This window comes from Poecile atricapillus, chromosome 9 (assembly GCF_030490865.1).
Source record: "Poecile atricapillus isolate bPoeAtr1 chromosome 9, bPoeAtr1.hap1, whole genome shotgun sequence".
NCBI classification, from domain to species: domain Eukaryota; kingdom Metazoa; phylum Chordata; class Aves; order Passeriformes; family Paridae; genus Poecile; species Poecile atricapillus.
In genome coordinates, this window is record NC_081257.1 from 13,551,138 (window position 1) to 13,573,162 (window position 22,025).

Sequence of the window (22,025 nt, forward strand, 5' to 3'; positions counted from 1 at the left end):
CAGAAGCTACTTTGGATTAGCTCATGTACCACCAATGTCCTGCATCTGCCCTTGTCCCCCTTCAGAGAGGCTTCTGGGGACATTACCAGTTGTGGAGCAAGTCTGAGGATAAGGAGTAGCAGGTGAGAGGTGTGGGGATGGTGGAGCCAGGACAATGCCTCTTTGTAGTCCTTGGCTATACCATGCCTTAGGCATGGGAAAACACCTCCAGTCTCTGGGTGGCAGCAGCAGGAGAAAGGTCTGATCTAGGTACAACATTACAAAAGAAACGTACACAGAGGTGAACTTGCTGGTTGTGCAATTTGTTACACTGGGATTCATTTCCTTGGGAAGTGGTTGAAACTCCACTGCTTGAGTCACTTGAGTTAAACTGGAAGAGACTTGAGGATGTGCTCATGTCCTCTTCTGGGTCAGTCCCACAAGGAGACCCACGAGGCTGTTCTCACCTGTCTCTGGACAGTGAGAATCACAGGTGGTAGCAAAAGCAGAAGAGGGCCATGAGTAGATGGGAGAGTATCACAGCAGACAGTTTGCTACCAGGGAAAGTGCCCCAACCAGCAGTACTTGTGCATGTAAATGAGGCAGACAGCCACGTGCCTAGCTTCTGGATCAGCTCTCAGCAAACCTGCCCCAGGCAGGGATACACTGGGGTGCAGGATGGAGACAGGCACAGGACAGGCCCTCATGTCCAGGGCCAGCTGTGTGGGGAGCCAGCAAAGGCTGGTGCTTTCAGGAGGACCCTGTTAGCAGCGTTTATCAGACCCTTAATGAGACACCTCTGGGAAAGGGAGATGGATAAATTGAGACAAGTGCTGAAAAATGCACAATATTAGGTGCCTGATGAGCTAGATCTAGTCAATAAGACAGTTTGGGAATTAGCTGGCTTGTCTCTGCCTGCTCCCAGCATATCAACATTGGCATGCACAGGGTGTCTGCAGTTGTTCTCCTCCAGCTTGGCTCCCATGGAGAGCCCCCAAAGCTCCCCTCAGTCAGGTCCCCAGCAGTGAGCAAACTGCATAAGGGCTGGCAATGTGGGCACAGTCACATTTGGAGGACAGGCCATCCTTCATCAACCTGAGGGACCAGCTGGCCACATCTCAGTGGTCTCCTGTATTTCATCTGATGGAGTTCAACTCAGTCAACTGCCCAGCACTGGTTTCTTTGGTCCCTGTTCATTTTGTTGGTCTCTGTCAAAGATGATCCCTAAACCATCCTCATCTGCAGTGTCTCAGTGAGCTGTGACCCACAGCAGCACCTTGGCCCTGGTTGTCAAGAGCCAGTGGGGACAGTGAGGCTGGGACTGAGGTGTTGCATTTTGAGAGTAGGATTCACACTAGGAACAGACAGAGAAGCCAGTGTAGGAGAGACTTGGTGTGAATCCCTAGTAGAGATGGGTACAGAGCTGCAGATGTGGGGGCAGCAGCCATGCCTTACTGGAGAGCTGAAAGCTGTGGGCTGAGACTGTAACGACCATGGCAGATAGAAGCAGGAGTCCTGCTCCAAGCTGTCCTCCATCCATACCACTTCCATAGACTTGGAATTTTCATAAGGAGCTTTTGCAAACAACCAAAAAAAGGCAACTTAAGTTTTTCCACCAGAACCAGAGGGTAGGCTTGGAGTGCCCTGGGACCCCTGGGCTCTCACCACTCTGCAGCCAGCCTCGCCTTGCCAGGCAGCCGGTGATGTGCAGCCTAGCACCCACTTGGGTCTCTCACTTTTCCAAGCTGACTTAATGAAGCCAAGTTAGCAAATGAAACATAATTTCAAAGACAGGCGTGTTGTCGGAAGGTCTGGGGATGATGTATGCCTGTTCCTGCTCGTTAGCAGCTGTCTCTTTAATTATCGCAGATGCTAACGAGATGCTAACAGCATATGGTGACAGGGAGAGCAGCCGCACTTTGAACCAAAGTACAATTTATTTGTGAGGCGGCCGGGAGGGAGGGATGAGGGCTAGTGGGGTAAAATCTGCTGGGACTTCTCTCCATCCTCTCTGTTCCCATTGTACTCTTTTCTCTCCCTTAGGGCTAATGCCTGTATCGGGATGCAGCTCAGGGAACAAGTTTGGGCCCTGGGTTATGAACAGGTGTCCACTCCCAGTCCTGCTATGCCAAATCCTGGCTCCAGGCTGTTTGGTGCTTCCAGCCTTGGCAGGTCCTTTAGTATTTCCGAATCCAGCATCCAGTATGTTTTAGGGGGAAGTGGCCTAGTTTCCCTTTTGCTTCCTCACATCTATGAGATAGATGCTGATGTGGCTCTGTCTGGTAGCTAAAGCTGGCTCTGACTACAAGGCTTTGGTAGTGGAGTTGGGTAGGTCAAACATGGTTTAACTGCAGGAAACCTCATTGCCTGGTCCCCTCCATCACCTGGAGACTCAGGGTAGGGTTGCCTGTGGGTTGCTCCCTTGCTTTTCCTTTCCAGTGGGTCTGGCTGGCTGTGCCCAGCTGTCATTTGGAGAAACCTCCTTTGACTTCTCTCATGTGAGACTGGGCTCCTGGCAGATGTCAGAGCTGCATCATGATATCTGACCAAGAGCCCCCAGGCTGTCCCACTGCAGTGTGCCCTTTCCTCAGGTCCTCACGTGCTTCTCTTTTCTGGAGCAGCTCAAAAGTCAGACTGTGTCCTGTACTCAAGGTCCCCAGATCAATCTGCTTTTCAGTAGACCTTAATTTACCCTTTTTAGCTCATCTTTGGCTTGCAGAATGAGCAGAATTTACCTGGAAGTGTTTGTCAGCTCTGGGAATCTGAGCCTACAGGTTGATAGACAAACAACTTCCAGTGGGCTTGGAAGGAGAGAGTGAGTTCCTTCACAGGATGAATTTTACCATGGATGCTCTTCCTTGCAGTCTTGAGCAAGGGATGGAGACTCTTTATAATGCTGTGTCTGGGGACTGATGCTGCAGGGCCACAGGAAACTTCTGGCATGGTGGTGGTTCTTGAAAGGCAAAGCTGGTGCCTGGCACCTTCTAACTCCTCTCTCTCCTCTCCTCCATCCCCCTGTCCCACAGGAATGTGCTGGAGAACCACTCTTCATGCTCTACTGTGCCATCAAGCAGCAGATGGAGAAGGGACCCATTGATGCCATCACAGGAGAGGCTCGCTACTCCCTCAGTGAGGACAAGCTCATCCGGCAGCAGATTGACTACAAAATGCTGGTTAGTGCAAGCAGAAGCCTCAGTGGTACTGATGCTTGCCAGGACTGTCAGGTCCAGCTATTTAACAGGATCTTGGAGGCACACAAAATACTTTTAGAGAGAGTTTTGTCTGTTGTTCTCTCCAGTATTCCTGGGGTGCTTCTTACCCTGTCTGAATGGGGCCCATCTCAGACAAGGTCAGAAACAGAGAATTTCGTTGGCAAGGTTTGGTCTTGCCCTGGGTCCAAGGAAGCCAAACGAACTGAATCCTGCTCAATATCTTTCCAAGCAAACCCCTGGCAATGGCAGGTTTGGGTGAGAGATGCTGTTGAGCTTGTGCTATATGGAGCAGCCCGTAGCTCATGTTCAGTGGGGATCAAAGTTAGAGCTTTGAGGTTACTGCAGGAGATGGGTGATAGTTCCTTCTGAGCCATGTCCTCTGTCCAGCTACATGATAAGCCAGACCCTTCCCCTGGCTGAGCCTGCAGCTGGTTCTTCACCTGCAGCTCAGTCTCCATGGGGATGGTTTGGGAGGGGAGTGGGGTGTGCCTGGGCATTGCTCATTCTCAACTGGCTTTGGTGCCCTGGACATGGTTTGCTGGCCCAGAATTCCTTCACTGACACTGTGCTTCCTTTCTGGGAATTGGAGATTTGAGAGTGGGCAGGGAGAGGTGAGGAAAGGGGAAAGGGGAGCAGGAATGTGCCGTGTGGCTACAACTCCACAGCAGCTCAGGAGGTGAGAAGACACGGCCTGTGAACAGCTGTAGCCTTGTGTCCTTGGACTTGCCTTTGCAGCCAGTGTGTCACAGCCTCTCACTCGACCCTTTCTGACCCTGTGCAGACCCTCAACTGCGTGAACCCTGAGAATGAGAACGCCCCAGAGATCCCTGTCAAGGTGCTGAACTGCGACACCATCACACAGGTGAAGGAGAAGCTGCTGGATGCTGTCTACAAGGGTGTGCCCTATTCCCAGCGACCCAAAGCTGGAGACATGGACCTGGGTAAGAGAGAGACCAAGCACTTTCCTGTGGGGAACAGGGATGTGACTAAGAGCAGGAGTGCCAATAAATCTGTGGAGGGCAGGAAAATCAACCTATCCTACAGAAGCATATTGTTCATTCCACTTCTTCCATGCTGGTGGCACTAACTGTGTGTGGGGAGCCCTGGCACAAAAGACTGTGGGTGGAGGGGGTGGGGAGAAGATCCCCCTTGGTTCTTCTGGGGTCTGAATTGCAGGCTTGAGGTGTCATGAGATCCAAGGAGGCCAGCAGTAGCTGAGAGCAGTTAATAGTCCTGTTCTTAAAGGGGGGACAGGGGAATGGAGAGGCGCAAAGGTAACAGCCATCAGCGTCAAACTGATGTTGTCTTTCCCTGAGTACTTGGATTTGTCCAACACATCCAGTCATCAGCCCTGGAGCTCAGGGAGGGGTGAGAGGCCTCCTAAGTTGATACCTTGGGACTGTGCTTGTACCCTTGCCTTAGCTTTGTGCTCCTATTATCCACTAACCATGAGTCCTTCTCCCCAATGGGGCAGAGTGGCGGCAGGGCAGGATGGCCCGCATCATACTGCAGGATGAAGATGTCACCACAAAGATTGACAATGACTGGAAGAGGCTGAACACCCTGGCCCACTACCAGGTAAGGCTGACCATGATGGAGAACATTGAGCATTCACCAGCTGCTTTGAGCTTGAGTATCTTTTCTCCCTCCTCAGCTTGGTCAGGGCCTGAGCTGAGCTCTCTGGGGCCATGGCCAGGAGGTTTGCAGTCACTTTTCTGCCTGCACCTCATGTTTATGGTCCTTTAAAATGGGGTATTTCCAGGGTTCATAGAGGCTGTTTCCCACTCTGACCTTACTCTACCATTTTCATTCTGAGCTTTCTGGTGTGTTCCTGTTCTGCCCCTTCCCCCAGCTGTCACAGAGATGTCAGGCTCCTTTGCTGGAGATGATGTCCCTGGGTAGTGGCAGTGTAACTGCATCCCTCTGGGGCTGGTTTCTCCCCGTGCTGGGGCTGTTCCCCCTGTGTCTCTCTGGTGTGGCAGCCTGCTCAGCCCATTTCTGCCCACAGGTGACGGATGGCTCCTCGGTAGCCCTGGTGCCCAAGCAGAACTCAGCGTACAACATCTCCAACTCCTCCACCTTCACCAAGTCCCTCAGCAGATATGGTGAGTGCACATGGGCATCCTCCTCTGGGCTGGTAGGGGATGTGGCACTGGGCTGGGCATGTGGACCAGGGCACAGGGCAAGTGACTGTAACTGTAACTCATGCGAACTAACTCCTCCAAACCCCCAGCTCTCCTGCACAATGCTATTTATTCTAGTGTTGGAGAGGGAGCAGGTGCCCTCAGAGCCATCTTTCTTTGCAGTGTGTTGGACTCAGGGGAAAAAGGCAAATGTTAGATGGCTGCTGTTAAGGGATCCTTTCCCTTTTATTCCCCTGAAATCTAATTAAAATAAGCACAGAGGCACTTAGCACTTAAAAGAGCAGAGTTGAAGACTCCCACGAATGTGGTGGCAGGTGTGGCAGCCTTGGTTTGGAAGGGAATAGTGTGATCGGCTCAGATTGGCACAGGAAGCATCTGTAATCCTGGCACTTGCGTGCTGGGAGCAGGACAGGCTCTGCAGAATTCCTTCCATGGTTATCCTGGCCCCTGTTATGGGGACACGTGCCTGTCCTGGCCAAATGCCACATTGGTCACAGCAGAGCTCCCAGTTCATGGTGGCTGCAGAGGCTGAATCCCAAAGCTCCTATGGAGGGAAGGGGAATGATGGGCTGGTGGTGAGGCAGAGGTGGCAGGGTAGGAACATCCCCTGTGCTTGCAGAGAGCATGCTGAGGACAGCCAGCAGCCCCGACAGCCTGCGCTCACGGACCCCCATGATCACCCCTGACCTGGAGAGTGGCACAAAGCTCTGGCACCTGGTGAAAAACCATGACCACATGGACCAGCGGGAGGGTGACCGGGGCAGCAAGATGGTCTCCGAGATCTACCTGACCCGTCTGTTAGCCACCAAGGTATGGCCCAGAGATAATGCCTGGCTTTTGAAATCTGAGTGGGGAGGGGTAGTGATTTGGGCTGTCCAAAAGTGGTAAGCACTGCTTTTTTGTTAGTCTCCTGCTCTAGCTCAGGAAGAGGTCTTCATTTGGTCTCTTTACTGAGCTGGAGGTGAAGGTTTTGTGTGTTGAAACCATCGGTGAATATCCCCTGAGTGGATTTTCTTATTTGCTTTTTGCACCTTTTGTTGCTTTTACTGTTTCCTGTATCCTTGAGCAACTGCTGGTGTGCAAAGCAGAGATGCCTTGGGATAGGTGTCTCTTTGGTGTTTGGGGTAAAACTGCAGAACTGGTGAGGTGGGAAGGGTGATTGCCCCAGGCATTTGGCATTGCAGCATGTTCCACTTCCCTCAGCACATACAGCACTTTTTTGTTTTGTCTGGTGTTTTTCTTTGTATACTTTTAGCATGCCAGATCATACAGTGAAGGAGATACCTCATCACTGCAGTGTCTGTTTCCCAGTATAAACCACTGAGAACCAGTAGGGTTACACAGACTGTACTGTGCTGCTCTTTCAGGTGTAGAAATGCAAGTGAAATTGGTTTAGAGGCTGACCATTAGTTAAAGACTCACCTCTCTGCTGGCCCGGGGTGTTGCTGAGCAGCCCTTTTCTCTTTCTTCTCCCCAGGGCACCCTGCAGAAATTTGTGGATGACCTGTTTGAGACCATCTTTAGCACAGCTCACCGTGGGAGTGCACTGCCCCTCGCCATCAAATACATGTTTGATTTCCTGGATGAGCAAGCTGATAAGCATCAGATCAATGATTATGATGTCAGGCACACCTGGAAGAGTAATTGGTAATGGAGAAGGACAGTGGACTGGGGGGTGGGCTAACAACATCACAGCTTCCAAGCCCTCCCACAGGGAGCAGAAATATGTACCTGGAAATGATCCAGGACAAGAGAGGCCCATATCTCTGTATTTCTGGTGTGGGTAAATCCCTTGCATGCCTTCCTTAGCAGAAAAAATCCCAGGAATGCAGTGCTCCCTCAGCCCTTCCCCAGATCCCAAGCACCAGGCTCCTCCCTGATGGCTGCAGTCGCTGAGGGCCGTATCTCACCTTGGCCTCTCCATCCTCCGGGCTCCTCCAGGGATGCCAGCCCCCATTCTCATCTCTGCTGTCCTGAAGGTGTTTCCACACTCCTTGCTGTCACTCAGCCATGCCCTAACAAAGTCAGCACAGATCTGTGTGCACATCCTCCCTGCCCTTGCCTGCAGAGCCAGCCCCTGCTCTGCTCATCCCTGGCTGAGCACTGGGGCGGGGCAGCTCATGAGACCTCCCGGGTGCTGGGGCTGTGGCAGGTGTTGGCTCCTTAGCCCCCTTTGGCATGTTCCATTCCTGCTGCCTCACCGATTTCATCTCTCTGATTTTGCTGTGACTGGCGATGGGTACGTATGTTCCCCGTGTCTGGCATTTGTTAAATGGCAGCCAAATCGCTTTTGTGTAGTTCAGTAACTGTTTGCAATTAGCAGGGCAGGAAAAGAAACATTTTTAAATGGAGATGTGAGAGCGTGGAAGCGCTTGGAACTGATTTATAACTCAGCTTCCTATATTAAAAGAAGGAGTGAAAGGCAAGGGAGGAAAAAAGCCCCACTCTTCAGGGGCTGGGCACGCAGGCTCTTGCATACTAATGCCTGTGCTTATCTCTGAGCGCTAATTCGACGTGTGGAGCTAATTTCTCCAGGCCATTCCCTTCACAAATGAAATATGTACATGCACCCAGTACCCTCATTAAGAAAGTCCTGGGGAACAAAGTGTGTTTTGTTTAAGATAAAGCCATTCACTGAGTGTAGGTGCTGGGGATGACAGAGCAGGGAGGATTTCTGATGGGGGAGGCTCTGAGCTGCTCCTGGGAGAGGAGAGGGGCAGCAGGATTGGGACAGGGAGCCATGGAGGGTGGCACATGTGTCAGTATGCAGCAAACAACCAGTTGATGGCTCGCCAGGAGACCTGCTGTTCCTATAGCTGAGAGCTTTATTTCCAGCATCTGAGGCCACCTAAATTTTCCTCTGGTGTTAAATGCACTAATGAATCCCTTGAGGAGTCTGGCTAACTCCCTCCTCTGACACGGGAGATGTGTGAAATGCCACACAGCACCTTCAAAAGGATTATTAATGTAAGAGAAAGGGACCATGTCTGGTTTAACCCATGGGCTCAGCAAGGTCTCCTCGGTGTGAGTGGATCCTTGGATAAACCACAGATCTGCACTGCCCTGGTTTACCTTTGGAGATGCTGGCAGTGCTGAGGAATTTCTTCATGGAGAACTGCAGTCTTGTGGGGATGGGCAGGGGGGAATGGCCATTTACCCAGGATGTTTGCATCCCTGGAAAGCTGGGAAAAGCAACCTTCCCAATTCTGGTCATGGGAAGCTCCTTCTCCACAACTGGAGGTGCATGTATGTGCCAGCTGGCCTGCAGGGTGTGGTTCAGGTGCTGACTCCTATTTCCTTCCTCCCTCAGTCTACCTCTACGTTTTTGGGTGAATGTGATTAAGAACCCCCAGTTTGTGTTCGACATTCACAAGAACAGTATTACTGATGCCTGCCTATCCGTGGTGGCTCAGACATTCATGGACTCCTGCTCAACTTCTGAGCACAAGCTAGGAAAGGACTCTCCCTCCAACAAACTACTGTATGCCAAGGACATCCCCAACTACAAGAGCTGGGTAGAAAGGTGAGTAGACTTGGCAACAGCTCCTTGCTTCGCCTGGGGGACTTGAAGTGGATGCTCATGGGTGTGGGGATGTGGCTTGTTGGGCTCCTCTTGGTAGGTGACTGAAGCAAGACTGTACTAATGCTTGCAGAAGGTGATCCTCTTGTTTGGGGGATGATGCTTTCTCATGATTGTCTTCTGGAATGAGTTTGCAATGACTGTTTTGAGGAGCTGTTTATGACTTGCTTAAGGGGTGCTAAAAGCAACCTCTGCTATTAGGTTGTCTGATGTTTTCTGTTGTAAAAACTTGGTCTGTACTAGGGAATTACTAACATCTCGCTTGATTGCTTTTGAAGAGCGGTGAGAACTCAGCCTTGGACTAGAGAAGTGTCTTTTTTGTACCACAACAATACACACAGGTTTTGTTGAAATGCTTGAAAATTATCATTTCCCAGTGCTCAGGCTGCTGTCTCTGTGCTGAGGAGCAGGGAGAGGAGCAGGTCCCCTGACACATTCCAACACCCTCCACCTTCCCTGTTAGCTGAGATGTCCCTCTGTCCTGCTGAATTAATGTAGTGTTAAAGGTTCAGGGTTTGAATGAGACTGATTGCAAATTGATACACTCAGGCATAATGCTGTTTAGCTTTATCCTTTTGGGAGAGAAACCTAGGAGATGTCCTCCAAAGCCCTCCAAATAGAGCTACAGTTAAAATGTTGCCATCTTGTGAAATGGAACTTAAAAAATAAAACTTAAAAAATGGCAGATTTCAGGTTACTGATGCAACTTTTCCTTTGTGATGATGGGCTGGGTGAAAGATGATGCTTTTTCTTAACTGAGGGCCCTTTCTCAGCATTTTGACCAAATACAGAATGAACTAAATGAAGGATGTCCAGACAACAGTAAATGTCATATTCTCTAGTTTGTAAGGGTAGAACTTGGTAGCCTAAATCATCCTTGGGTACTCCCTTGTACACAGATATTTTTGTTGCACCATCAGCATGCTTGCTGTTTTGCAGGCAAGTACAAAGACAAGTTGTCTTCCCTCGAGGAAGTTAGGGCTTGGATAAGAAGGAAAGGTGCCCCTGAAATATGATGCCTGAGATGAGAGATGAGCTGCATTGTAATAGGAGGAAGTTCTTTGCATGGGGCTGGATGGGGCTTTGGAGTGGGGTCCCATAGGAACTCCACAAGCTTCATAAGGTGAATTTCTCTGACCTTGCCGTCTCCATGACAAAAATATTCAGCTCTGTGTATGTGCCTGGAAGAAAAAAGTATAAAACTGTTTCAGAGTTAAACATTGGTCTAGACATTCTGCATCCCTGGGGAGGAGGTGGGACATCTCAGTGGTGACAGATGTTCCTGCCATTGCTTACCTTCAGTATGGTCCCAGAGGCAGATGAGCAGGGGTCAGATATGTCCTGTGCAGGGGGTGACTATGTCTACTACTGTTCCTCTGCTGCAGGGATGTATGGCATAATCAGCATTTCTGGCTTTTGGCACAGTTATAGTCACAAAGCTTTGCAGAGGAGGGATGGGAGTGGTGTGGGGGTGGCTGAGTGGGACTGCCAGTCCCAACACAGGTCTGACTGCTGCTGTGGCTCAGGCACCAGCTGAAAAAAGGGCATCTTGCCAATCTGAGGCAGGAATAGAACAGGGAAGGGCTTAGGAACTGGGAAACACAAGGGGACTACTTCTGGGGTCCCAGGTGTCCTCTGGAGATGCATGGTGTGACTGGAATCTTGGTCCATGTGAGCCATGCACACTTGTATTGAAAAATGATGGTTTCTTCCCATCCTATGTGTCACGATAACACCTGGAACGTGGAACTGCTGCATAAGGAAATGTCAGTCTGGGGTGATCTCTCTAGGGGTGTAGGAGATGCCTGGTTTAGTCAGAGGTCCTCGCCTCAGGCCGCTGCTCTCCCAGCAGCATCCAGAAATTATCTTACGTCATTCTGGGTATGAATGAGCCTCTTTGTAAAAACTGCCCAAGTAGTTTATCACTAGCTGAGTTCAGTACAGTGGGATGGATCCTCATATTCATCTTTTCAAGTGATCTTGCTGCCCTCTGCTCCTAGCCAAGTGCTTCAGCAGTGTTCCATCTCGGCGTTCAGCTGATGACACTAATGATGCTAATCACTGTACCAGAAACTTCACTGAGTGAGGAGTCATGAGGAGCACAGCAAACCTGAGAGAGGCTGGCACTCTGTTTCCAGGTGGAAATGCTGGTAATACTGCTCCCTGGGAGCAGCCAGAGCTCATTTGCTGTGGGCAGGGTTTCATTTAAAACTAGGCCTGGGGACATAACCCTGGTTTCCAAAAAGTCCTCAGCAGCCGGTCCACTGGTGTGTCTGCTTGGTGAAACTCTCCTGCTGTAATGGGATGCTGCAGCTTTGTCCTCTCAGGGTTGTGATGAACATCCTGTTGGATATTCTGTTTTTCCACTACTACAGCATGTGTGTTGCTGCAGGGGCAGGATGTCACCTTGTCATTTGTTCACACCCCAAGTATTTAATTGAATACAAAAGGGCATTGTTGACTTTAGGTATGTGGAGACCTTAGGAGAGAGGAAGCAAAACCTTGTGTGTTGCTGCAGGTGTGGAGGGTCCTGGTGCATGTGATTTGGTTGCAAAACGTGCCAATGGGATGGGTAGGTGTCATGGTTTTAAAGCAGTAACTAAAAATGTATAGTTTAGGAGAGGGTGGAAAATCCCTTAGAGCAACATTACTTGGCATTCCCAGCATGGTGAGCAGAATTGGACTGAGCTGGGTGCTGTTCCATCAGGACCACATTCCTAATGGTGCTGACTGCTCCATGGAGTGCTCAGAGACCTCTTAGTGAGCAGTTGTTATTATTGTATTGTATTGTATGTCACTGCTTGGAGGAAAGGTGCTCTTTACTTGCTTTTCTCTGTGAGCATTGTGGCAGGGACCCGGCCTTTCCTGCCTGTGCCTACCTCTGACCCACTCTTCTGTTCCTCCCTGGCAGATATTATGCAGATATAGCTAAAATGCCAGCGATCAGTGACCAGGACATGAGCGCATACCTGGCAGAGCAGTCGCGGTTACACCTCAGCCAGTTCAACAGCATGAGCGCCCTGCACGAGATCTACTCCTACATCACCAAGTACAAGGATGAGGTAAGACATGGTGAGGCAGAGTCAGGCCTGAGCTGCCACTTGGGTCCTTCTGTCCTTGTTTCTGCAGTCCCCTGCTTTTTCCTATAGAAAAACACACCATGAAATGTGGAATAATAGCACATTCTATGTCTGTGCTTGGGCTGGTGGAGAAAGAAAGGTTTGGGAGGCGTGAAGCCAAGAGCTGGAGTGGGCAGTACTCATTCCTCATATTTTCTGCAGTGAGTAATGTGGGAGACACCTATTTTTTGACACATTTGGCACATGAGCTCCATGAGGCTGCAGAGTTCCTAGCATTATCTCAGTATGCTTCCCCTATCCACTGTCACCAACCCTGCACCATGGTGGTGTAGCAATGCTGTGGAACTGTACAGGTGGTGTTTGGCTCCTCTCTCCAGGCATGTTAGAGAATGTGGTGGCCTCTCCAGTGCTTGTTTTGTGAATGTCAGTAAAGATGGTTAGGAACTCCTCTATTGTAATTTATACAAATTAATTTCTCAAAACTCTGCTCAAATCCACAGCCTACATCTTATTAAAGCAATAAAATACGTAACTACAGTAAAATATAGGTCTATACACATAGCACGATAGAACAGGTTTTATTGTCCCAATAAAGGGGTTGATGACTACATTTGAACAATGGCTAATTTAGGTGACAGAGTGCCAGAACATCTTCTCACTCAGAGCCAGGAGAAGAAATGGGGTCACTGTTGTACCATGCAGCAATCCTGAGAGGCTTCTCCCAGTGCCTCTTTGAGGTGTGAGTTTAAGGGGTCCATGGGCAGGTTGTAGCAGACCTGGCTCCTGGCTTTAAGGTCAGCACTGGGATCGTGGTGTCCAATATCCTGTGGAACTCGGTGCTTTACGGGAGGGAGGAGGAGATCCTGGCTTTCCTGGCTCTTGAGTAGATGCTGTGTGGTGGTCACCATGCAGCTGGTGGCCACGTACTGGTGACCATGCTGGTGGGACCTCTATGCCAGTCCTTAGACAGTTTGGGATGGCACATCCCAGAGGCCCCTGTTTGAAGGGGTTTTGGGATTTTACAGTTTGCATACAGTTCTGCAGGTACCATGAGTGAAAGTGGAGCAGTCTGGAAGAGCTAGATTTGCTGTGGTCCAGCAATCATCCCTGAGCCATCAGCCAGTGCTCGCTTCCTCCAGGCTAGAAGTCCCACGATCCTTAAATAAATCCTCCAAGCCCTGGGTGAGAGCATGGAGGGGACCATGTGAGATGAACCCGTGGCATTAATGAGCTGCTCTTTAGGGGCACGGGTCCTCTTCTTGCCTGCTAACAGCAGCCTGACATATGTTGAGTGTCTTGCAGTTGCCCGCTCTTTGAGCATCACAAGTGTGTTCACAGCTCTCAGGAACTTCTTTTATTATTTGTAATGGGATTAATAAATCGCAGCTGTTCCCTTTGTTTGTTTTCATTCATTAAGCACAATTATATGCAGCCCGATTGCACCCTCTTTGATGCAAAATGGGAGAGAATAATTTTTCCTGTTGTTCAGTGCAATAATATGCTGTCATTGGCTGTGAATGAAAATCATAATTAATTTTCATTTGGGTACTTGCATCTTGGTAATCAGTGGTCCTGGCTCCTTACAGCAGGTGACAAACCTGGGTGTCTCTACACTCAGCACAGGTTTCCTTTGACTGCATTGTTTCCATAAGTCTGAGATAAGAAAGGAGTAAATAAATGCATGGGCTGTTTGGGAATCACTTGGCACCTCAGCATTCCAGGATATACAGCTGTCTGGTTGGGAGAGGCAGAGAAGGCAGGTAGGGGGAATATACTTCCCTTCATTTCTCTGACCAATCTCATTAGGTTCCAGCTCAGGCACCTTTCAGGCATGTGGGGTTTTGATTTTCGTGTGAGTGTCACTACAGATATTTTACTCTGTGTGTAGCATGAGGGCTGAGTGCATCTGTGCAGATGGATGAGGGGGAGTGTCCCCAGTAGCAGGTTTGTGGCAGAATCTATGAGTTCTTGCCAGTCCAGCTGCCGCCCTGGGTTGTTGCTGCCAGGGGAGGTAAATCAGATGTGTCCAACTCTTGCTGGTGATTTTTCCCCTCCTCGGGAGTTTACACCGGTGCCCAGATGTAGCTTTCTCTTTTCTTTTGGGAGGAGACTCCCCATCAGGCATCTCTGGCTGCCCCAGGAGACAGGGGGCAGCTGGTCCTGCCCCAAAAAAGCCAGGGGGAGACCCAGTCTCGTGATGGTCAGAGGCTGTTTGTGGCAGTGTGGTGGATGCTCCCCAGCACACTCTGCCTGCCTTTTCACAACTCACCAGCGCTGCAGCAGCTCTTAATCAAAGGGAGCTGATTCCCCATTAAGAAGTTACCTGTAGGGCTCCTGATGGACTTTGCCTGTCTCCTAGTAAGTCTATTAATTATACAACAGTTTGTTTCCAATTATGCAGCCAATGAAATGGTTAATCAAGTCCCCTTTGACAGATGCCTTGATATATAATTGCAAAAAATTTGCTCCCTCAACTAGCTCACCCGAGGAGATGAGATTTCTGTCAGGTTTGTTTTTTTAAATCGGCTTTTCTGCTCTGCTGGCATCATGTTAGTGAGACGAGATTCCTGGCTGCTGGGAGGGCAATTGCCCCTTTGTTTTACACTTTGTTACTCCCTTTTCCCCACTCTGAGTCTCGTCCTCTACCTTCCTGCTGCCAGTCCTTCCTCAGCCCTGGGGGCATGGTCACATCTAGCCCAGGGCAGGGGACTGTCCCTCCAGCTGCAGTCTGTCATTCTTATCAGCAGCTTGTTTAAAGAAAAGATTTCAAGGGAGGAAAGTCGTTCTCAGGTGTCTGTGGCTGCACCCCTTGAGCAGGACTGGGGGCTCCCAGGCTTTGCAGGTGCATCTATCTAATGTCCCCCTCCAGCACCCCACTGCCCCCAGCTGTGATGAAATGAGACAGGTTTTAACACTGGTGGCACCTAAAGCCTTGTGGATTTGGTGTTTTTGTCCATGTGGAACCAGTTAATGGCTTGATTGTGGCCTCTGAAACACAACCCCTGCGTCCCTGGGGTGTGACAGGATTGTTGCAGATGTCGTGGGGAGGTGTCATTGGCTTGGATTTGGGATTCACCTTCTGTTTGACTGTTTTCTTCCTTTCCCCATGTGCAAATTGGCTCCTCATTAGTGTCAGGCAGGTCCCTGGTGTTACTGCAGACCCTTTGGGGGTCCCAGTGGGCTCGGTTTGTGGATGGCACCACTCACAGGGATGTCTTTCACCTTGCACTTCCTTCAGCCCTGTCGGGGCACAAGAATACTTCCCATGGCGCCACGTCCCTGTGTCCTGATGCCATCAAAGAGCCAGCTGGCCACAAGGAGCCGCTCTGGGCAGGTGGGCACCTCCTCACCCTCTCTCCTCACCTCTCTCCCCAGATTTTAGCTGCGTTGGAGAAGGACGAGCAGGCCCGGAGGCAGCGACTGCGGAGTAAGCTGGAGCAGGCGATCGACACAATGGCCTTAAGCAGCTGAGAAGGCAGCGGCGGCGCCGGCGTCCGGCAGCGGGGGCGGCAGGACGGATGGACGGAGGGCAGGAGGGAGGAAGGAGCGGCCAGCGGCAGCCGTGGGCACAAGACTTTGGGGCTGGCAGCGGCCGGGCCCGCGGCAGCCGCCGCGCCTCCGCACGCTTCCCACGGACGGACACGGAAACCTCGCGCTTTAGCGGAAAAAACCACAAATCCCGACGACAGCAGCAGCGTCGCTAGAACTCCCTGACCCACAGACAAACCCCCCAGTCCAAGCAGGACGCAGCAGGGACCTTGCAGAGAGGCGATGCTGGGTGGAGGAGAAGGGGCTGGCCTGCCCCATGGACCTGCTGGGCATCCCTTGCCTGGGCAGAGCCCCTGAGCCCACACGGAAGGAGGGTCGGGACCGCGGGGCTTTCTAGGAAGGCGTTTGGATGTTGTTGTTACTTTGGTGAAGGGAGGGTGGGTGGGCTCCTATTTTTACTGTACTTGACTTGCTCTCCCTTCCTTCCCCCCAGCTGTCCACCCCCTCTCCTCCTCCTCCTCTCTTTTTCTGTCTCTCCCCCCTTCTCTCTCTCTCTCTCTGGCCTTCTGCCACTAGTGTAAACTGCTACATTTGCACAATTTACACGAGACAAACAAAATTTTTAATTTAAAGGAAAAAAAATTATAACAAAAAATGGGAGGGGAAAAAATATTCAGAATTTTTTGCAATGACCTAACAAAAAACAATTTTAAGAGATAAGCTAAAGGACTGGTGCTGGGGAGATTTGGGGTTGGGGCTTTAGGGGTGGGCAAGAAAGGGATAAATCCCTGAGCTTTGATATTTCTAAAATATGTCCTGTGCCATGTTTTATTTGAATGTTGTTTAGTGCGAAAAAAAAAAAAATTGAAGAAAAAAAAGTTGGGAGTTTTGTTAGCTGGATAGATGCTGTTATTTTAATGCTGCTGAGTGGTTCTGGAGGTCAAAATCAGAGAGGAAGGGAGATCCCAAGGCTGGTTTTTCTTTTCCTGGGTGATTGCTGAGGGATGGTCGGTGTTTTGTTGATCTTGTCCTTGTTTTCCCGGTTCAGTGGCCGTGGGGTGGTCTGGGCAGTGCTGCCTGCTCCTGCCTGTCCTGGGATGATGCGGGGTGGAGGATGGTTGTGGGGCCTTGGGGGCTGTCAGGGGGGTTGATAGAGAGCTAGCCTGGCTTTTGTGGCAGATTCTCTGGCACTGGAGCCACCTCAACAAAACCCTTCTACATTTATTTTTCCCCATCATCTTCCTGTGCTGATGCAGGGGAAGAGAGCAGATCCCCAGTGAAAGGGAAGGCAGCCCCTCTGCACTCCTGACTGGGATCCCCAGCAAACTCCCTGGGTTCCCAGCCCATGGAGGGACTGGGATTCTGGCTGCCATGGGGCTGGCACCTGCTCTTCCACCTGGGGAGCCCAAATGTGTGCAGGACCTTCCACCCAAGACTGACCTTTCTTTCTGTCTTTTCCTTCTTTCTCCCCCTTTCTCTCCATGCTGTCTCCCCATCTTCCCTCCGCTGCCTCTGCCCTGATAGGGCTTTGCTGGAGACCTGAGGTCTCTTCCTCAGCTTCCCCCTTGGAAATGTCAGTTCCTTGTGGGTTTGTGCTTTCCAGATTTGAAAAGGTGCTGAATGCTGCCCTGATTGGCAGCAGGTGACCAAAAACTTCCAAAAAAAAAAAAAAGAGCAAAACCCTTTCCTTTTCTGTACTGAGAACTCCTGTCACTGCCCAGGCCATGGCACATGGGGCCACACTCTGCCAGGAGCGGATGGCTGTTGAAATCCAAGTGGAGAGAAGCCCAGCTGATTTCTGTCCATTCCCTTAAATTGCAAGTTAAGGGGGGGAGAGGGAGAAATAATGAAGTTTTTAATTAAAAAAAAAAAAAAAATAATAAAAGTGTGTATATATATATATGTGGTTACAATCTAATTCTCGTGCCCCAGTGGGGTGCTGTATAGTTAACTGAAGGAGAATTGAACCAATATAAAAATGAGATGAATTTACACAGCCAGTTAAAACAAAACAAACAACCACTGCAAAAAAAGAAATAAAAAAATTAAAAAAGGATACCAAATGGTCTGGAAGGAACTTCCAAGCCTTTCTCACCATGCAGAACAATCGTTTGAAGCCTGCACATCTCTCATTATGTTGTAATTTTGTTTGGTTTTGTTTTGTTTTAATAAGGAGGGAAAGGAGAGAAGATGCTGATTAAAAAAAAAAAAAGAAAAAAAAAGACGACAAAAGAATCCAACCACAACAGCAAAACTATGTTTGAAAAAGAATTTATAATTGTTTCCCAAACCTACGAACCTTGAGCTGTCGCTGGATTTCTGAGAGCTGTGGGCTGTTGCATGACTGTGCTAGATTTTAGTCTGAGTTGATCTTTTTAAGAAACAGAAGAAAAAAACCCATAAAACAAAGAAACTGCGAGTATTGAATATTAGAGGTTTGTTTAGACCTGTTACCTATTTTTTTAACTTGAAATTAATTTGCCACTTTTTCATCCAAAAGGAAAAAAAAAAAACCAACAGCAAAAAGAAAGACTTTAGAGGTTCACATCTCAAATGTGATACTTGGAGAGCCTTAAAGGACAGCTGTGTGCCCTGTGCTGGGGCCACTGCTGGCTGCCAGCATCTCCCTGGGTTCTCCGGTGGGACAAAAGCCTCCGAGGGTCCCTTTGTAGAATTCACTGCTGCTGTGATGGGGTTGAGGGTTGCCTGCAGCTCCTTTTGGTGCAAAACTTCTTCCTTGTGGCATTGCTGGCTGCGTGGTACTGGTGGAGGTCCTGGATATTGCCTGGAGGATGATGCCATGCATCGGTGATCACTGAGGTGGGATGGAAGGGGAGCAATGGCTTTGAGGTCTCTGTCCAGGCCTGGTGTGGGTTCTGCCTCTTGCAGTGGTAAGAGTGTCTTGGGGAGCTCTGGTTGCTGCTGAGGGAGCCAAGCACATGGGTTTTGTGGTGGTTGACAGGGGATGGAGTTGTGTTTCTAAGAACACCTCCCTGAAGATTTCCCCCGTAACAGAGGGCTGGCAGCACTGTTGGTTGCTGAGGTCTGTTTGCCTGTTGCTTTCCCAGCACCAGTGCTGTGGGTGCTCCCTTGGCCAGGCTGGAGGGACAGATGAGTTTGGTGGGTCTGAGGTGGATTTGGGCAGCAGAGAGGCTCCTGGGGAGGTCATGCTGGGCAGGCTGGCAGTGTCGTGGTGTGTCTCTACTTTCTGGGCTCCCCTTGTGCTGGGACCTGGCTCTTCCAGCCTCCTGGTGATGCTGACTGCCGTGGTGTGATCCTAGGGATGGGTTCCTGTTGGCTTCCTCCTGGAGACCCTTGGGCTGTCTGCAGTTTGCTCCACCAAGGGATGCCCCAGCAGCTCCCCACCAGTCGGGCATCCCCTTGCTGCCTCTAATGGGGAGGGTGGTGGTCAGTGAGGTGGGCACTGCAGTGCTGCCCGCAGCCTCTGGCGCTTCTTGGTGCTACCTTTGCCTTTCGCATGATGCCCAGCGTCCTTAATTGTGCCAGGCAGCTGCCCACCCTCCCTTGACCAGCCTGGTGGGGTCAGAACTGGCCCTGTCAGACCCTGCCTTGGAAGGGGGGAAAGGTGTGGAGAAGTTGGGAAGCATCCACAAGTCTCCTCTTATTGCTGGTGTAGCCCATGCCCCAGAGTGGGGTGAGATGGAGAAGCATCCCTTGTTGTGAGCCTGCATTTCTGGGCACTCCTGCTCTGCCTCCCCAGCAGAGGCAGCAGGACCCTGCGGGTTTATCCCCCACCACTGCAAGCAAGGGGGTCCCTCCCTGCTCTCATTGCCTTTCGCTTCAGTTTGGGGTTAAAAAATGTGCAGTCCAGCCTGGAGGTGTCTCCCTTAGCAGGAGCCCCGTGTCACACCCAGAGCTGGCCCCAGCCTGGGCACAGGGGGATAGGTGGGGGGACCCCCCAGGCTCACCCTCTCCCCACCAAAGCGCACAACAAGCTGTCCTTTAAGAAAGCGGGGGAAACCTAAGGCGGACCCGGCGAGAGGCAGAGAATTCTTATAGCTTCAGAAAATTAAATGGGGAAAAAGAAATCACACTCCAGAGTCCTGATTCCCTTTCTGTGATTGTTTCAGACTTGAAGCAACAGGCCAGCGCGGCTGGTCAAGCGCCCTTTGATCGTGTAAATATCCTGCTATTTCCTATTTTAATGTTCTTCAGATTTAGTACTTGTAAATAAACACATGCATCAAGGAGAGATTAAACATTTTTGCTAAAGCTGGTGTTTTGCCTGTGTTTTTGGGGGTGATGTGGGTGCATGGAGCAGGCAGCTTTGGGAGCAAATCCGTGGCTGTGCCAGGGCGATGTGACGCAAAACAGCATCATGATGTGCACGTGTGAGGGTCCTGGGCTGTGATTGTTAACACCCACCAAAGGAGCTCCAGATGCTTGCAGGGGGATTTAGGTGGCTTCCCCAGCAGCCCCTTTCCTGGGTGGCTCATGTTAAATTGCTTTAAACCATTTGATTTTACTCATTGCTTTTCAAACTGCTCAGAGCTGCTGATCAGACACGGAGGAGCTGAACCTGCCACGCTGCAAGCACAGAGAGGTGGATACCTGCCTGACTGCTCTGCAACTCACTGGGATCCACAGGAGCCCAGCAGGGCTGGGACAGCTTCACTTCTACCTCTTGGACACCCTGGCCCTTCCTCCCGTAGGGACATAATGGGGTGACAGCCAAGGACTTGGGAGGAAGCACACGGTGGTGAGGTGATGCTCCAGTCCTGTCTCTGCAGGCTCTGCACGCTGCAGGGACATCTTTTCCAGCTCCTGATCTTTTCTAGCTCCTGATCCTTGTCTTTAAAGCTGTGTCATCCTGCAACTCTGGGAACCTCCAAACTGCACTGTAGTGTCTGCAGGGCCCCAAGGGGAAGCACCAGGAGGGAAGCCCAGGGCAGCAGCCGTCACCTCAGCACCCTCCTCACAGGGGGACCTTCCTCAGCAATGTTGGGTGGCCATGGGGAGACATCCCTGGAGAGGAGGGGGTGGATCCCTGGCCTGTGGGGTCTGGGCCAGGACTCCTCAGCAGGACCCCAGCACACAGACCAAAGTCACACAAATTAGGCTACTTTTTGTTTTTTATTGTTTCCTTAGCCTACTCCTGCCCTGGGGCCTGTCTTCTGAGGGATTGGCCTGGCAGGGCTGGTTGTATTGTGGATGCTGAATACATATTTTCTCTGCATTTAGTGTGTGTATAAACTGGATGTTTTTCATGTTTTCTCTTGCAGTTTTCATACTCTCCAGCAAGAACATCATTGGCAGGTATTAAACATCCACTATTTTTGCCATAGTGTCAATAAAACAAAGATTATTTTGATCTTGTTTTTCTATCTTAAAAAATATAAAGTTTTTTTTTTACCAACTTTTCAAATGCTTAAGAAAATCACATTTGAACTGAATTTGGTCAGGTTTCAGGGACGATTTAATTGAGGGCAGTGGGAAAAATATCCTCATCTTCCCCAGTTTTGTGCTGGAAACACCATCCTCATGGCCACGTGGGAGCAGGTAGCTGCTGAGCATTAAACAGGTGAGCACTGTGGTGGGTACAGAAACTGTATATAAATAAGTTGTCCACTACAACATATAGGTGGGGCTTTCATTGCTTTTTTAAAGTCATAGAGATGAGGGTCTCTCCCTGAAAAGACCTTGCTACACTTTGGTACTTTACTCTGAGCCCTTTGCAAGCAGGATTTTTATTTTAAAATTTGTTCTATTATTTTACCAGGGAACAAAAACTTTAAAACCTCCTGGCTGACTAAATAAATAAATAAATAAATAAATATGTAGTATTTCCCCATCACCAGGATATTCTTCAATACAAATTGCACCAGTTTTCCCAACGAGTAAGAGCTTCTGGCAGGAAGCCAGGGCCTCCAACGACAGCTACAAATGTCTTTGTTTGCCTCCTCAGTCCTAGTGCAGAGCTAACCAGAAAAAGATTATCAAGGCCTGCAAATGATTGTGTAATCCACAAATGCACTTTATTTGATTAAATGATAAAATGTGAACCTTCCAGCAATATCATACACTGCTGCTGCCTGAGATGGCGCTAATCCAGCAAATCTGCAGCAGTCTTCATGTGTCTGGAGCTGGCTGGGGTTTGGAGGTGGAGGCAGCCCACCCTGTGGCCTCCCTGGCTGACCTGGGGGTCTTGGAAACCCCCCTGCCACCATCTCATCCAAACTCGTGCTCCACGTGAGTGGCGCATCCCAGGGCACCAGTGTGGAGTCTGAAGGTCTCATCTTGGGCTCTTTGTACAAAAACCTCTATCCCCTCACCATCACCGTGGTTTTGTACTTTCCCTGTGCTGCTCCTCATCCTCCTGCCCTGGGAGACGATGCTGTCCTGCCTTTGGGTCTCTGTATAATCCTTTGCTTGTCTTACACACGCAGTGGGGGCCAGCACATGCAGATGGTCACTCTGCTCCTGCAGGACTTTGTGCTCAGTGCCATGTGTCACCTCGGGCTGTGGTGGGTGTGGGAGATGGGGAGCCATGGCCTGCAGCACAGGGACACACTCATCTCCC

The 22,025-nt window shown here is 50.2% G+C and overlaps 1 protein-coding gene across 5 annotated transcripts in view; it reads left to right on the forward strand.

Moving 5' to 3' along the window:
- PLXNA1 (plexin A1) overlaps positions 1-19,717 on the forward strand; it is a 115,370-nt gene extending 95,653 nt beyond the window's left edge. For all 5 annotated transcript variants that reach the window (XM_058844770.1, XM_058844771.1, XM_058844769.1 and 2 more), the window contains 9 exons: positions 3,006-3,152; positions 3,973-4,132; positions 4,666-4,769; positions 5,200-5,296; positions 5,955-6,145; positions 6,813-6,982; positions 8,646-8,858; positions 11,827-11,977; positions 15,371-19,717. In XM_058844770.1, the coding sequence (XP_058700753.1) occupies positions 3,006-3,152; positions 3,973-4,132; positions 4,666-4,769; positions 5,200-5,296; positions 5,955-6,145; positions 6,813-6,982; positions 8,646-8,858; positions 11,827-11,977; positions 15,371-15,466 (1,329 nt within the window). In that variant the 3' untranslated portion in view covers positions 15,467-19,717. The remainder of the gene's footprint in view (positions 1-3,005; positions 3,153-3,972; positions 4,133-4,665; positions 4,770-5,199; positions 5,297-5,954; positions 6,146-6,812; positions 6,983-8,645; positions 8,859-11,826; positions 11,978-15,370) is intronic.
- Positions 19,718-22,025: the final 2,308 nt, after the last annotated feature.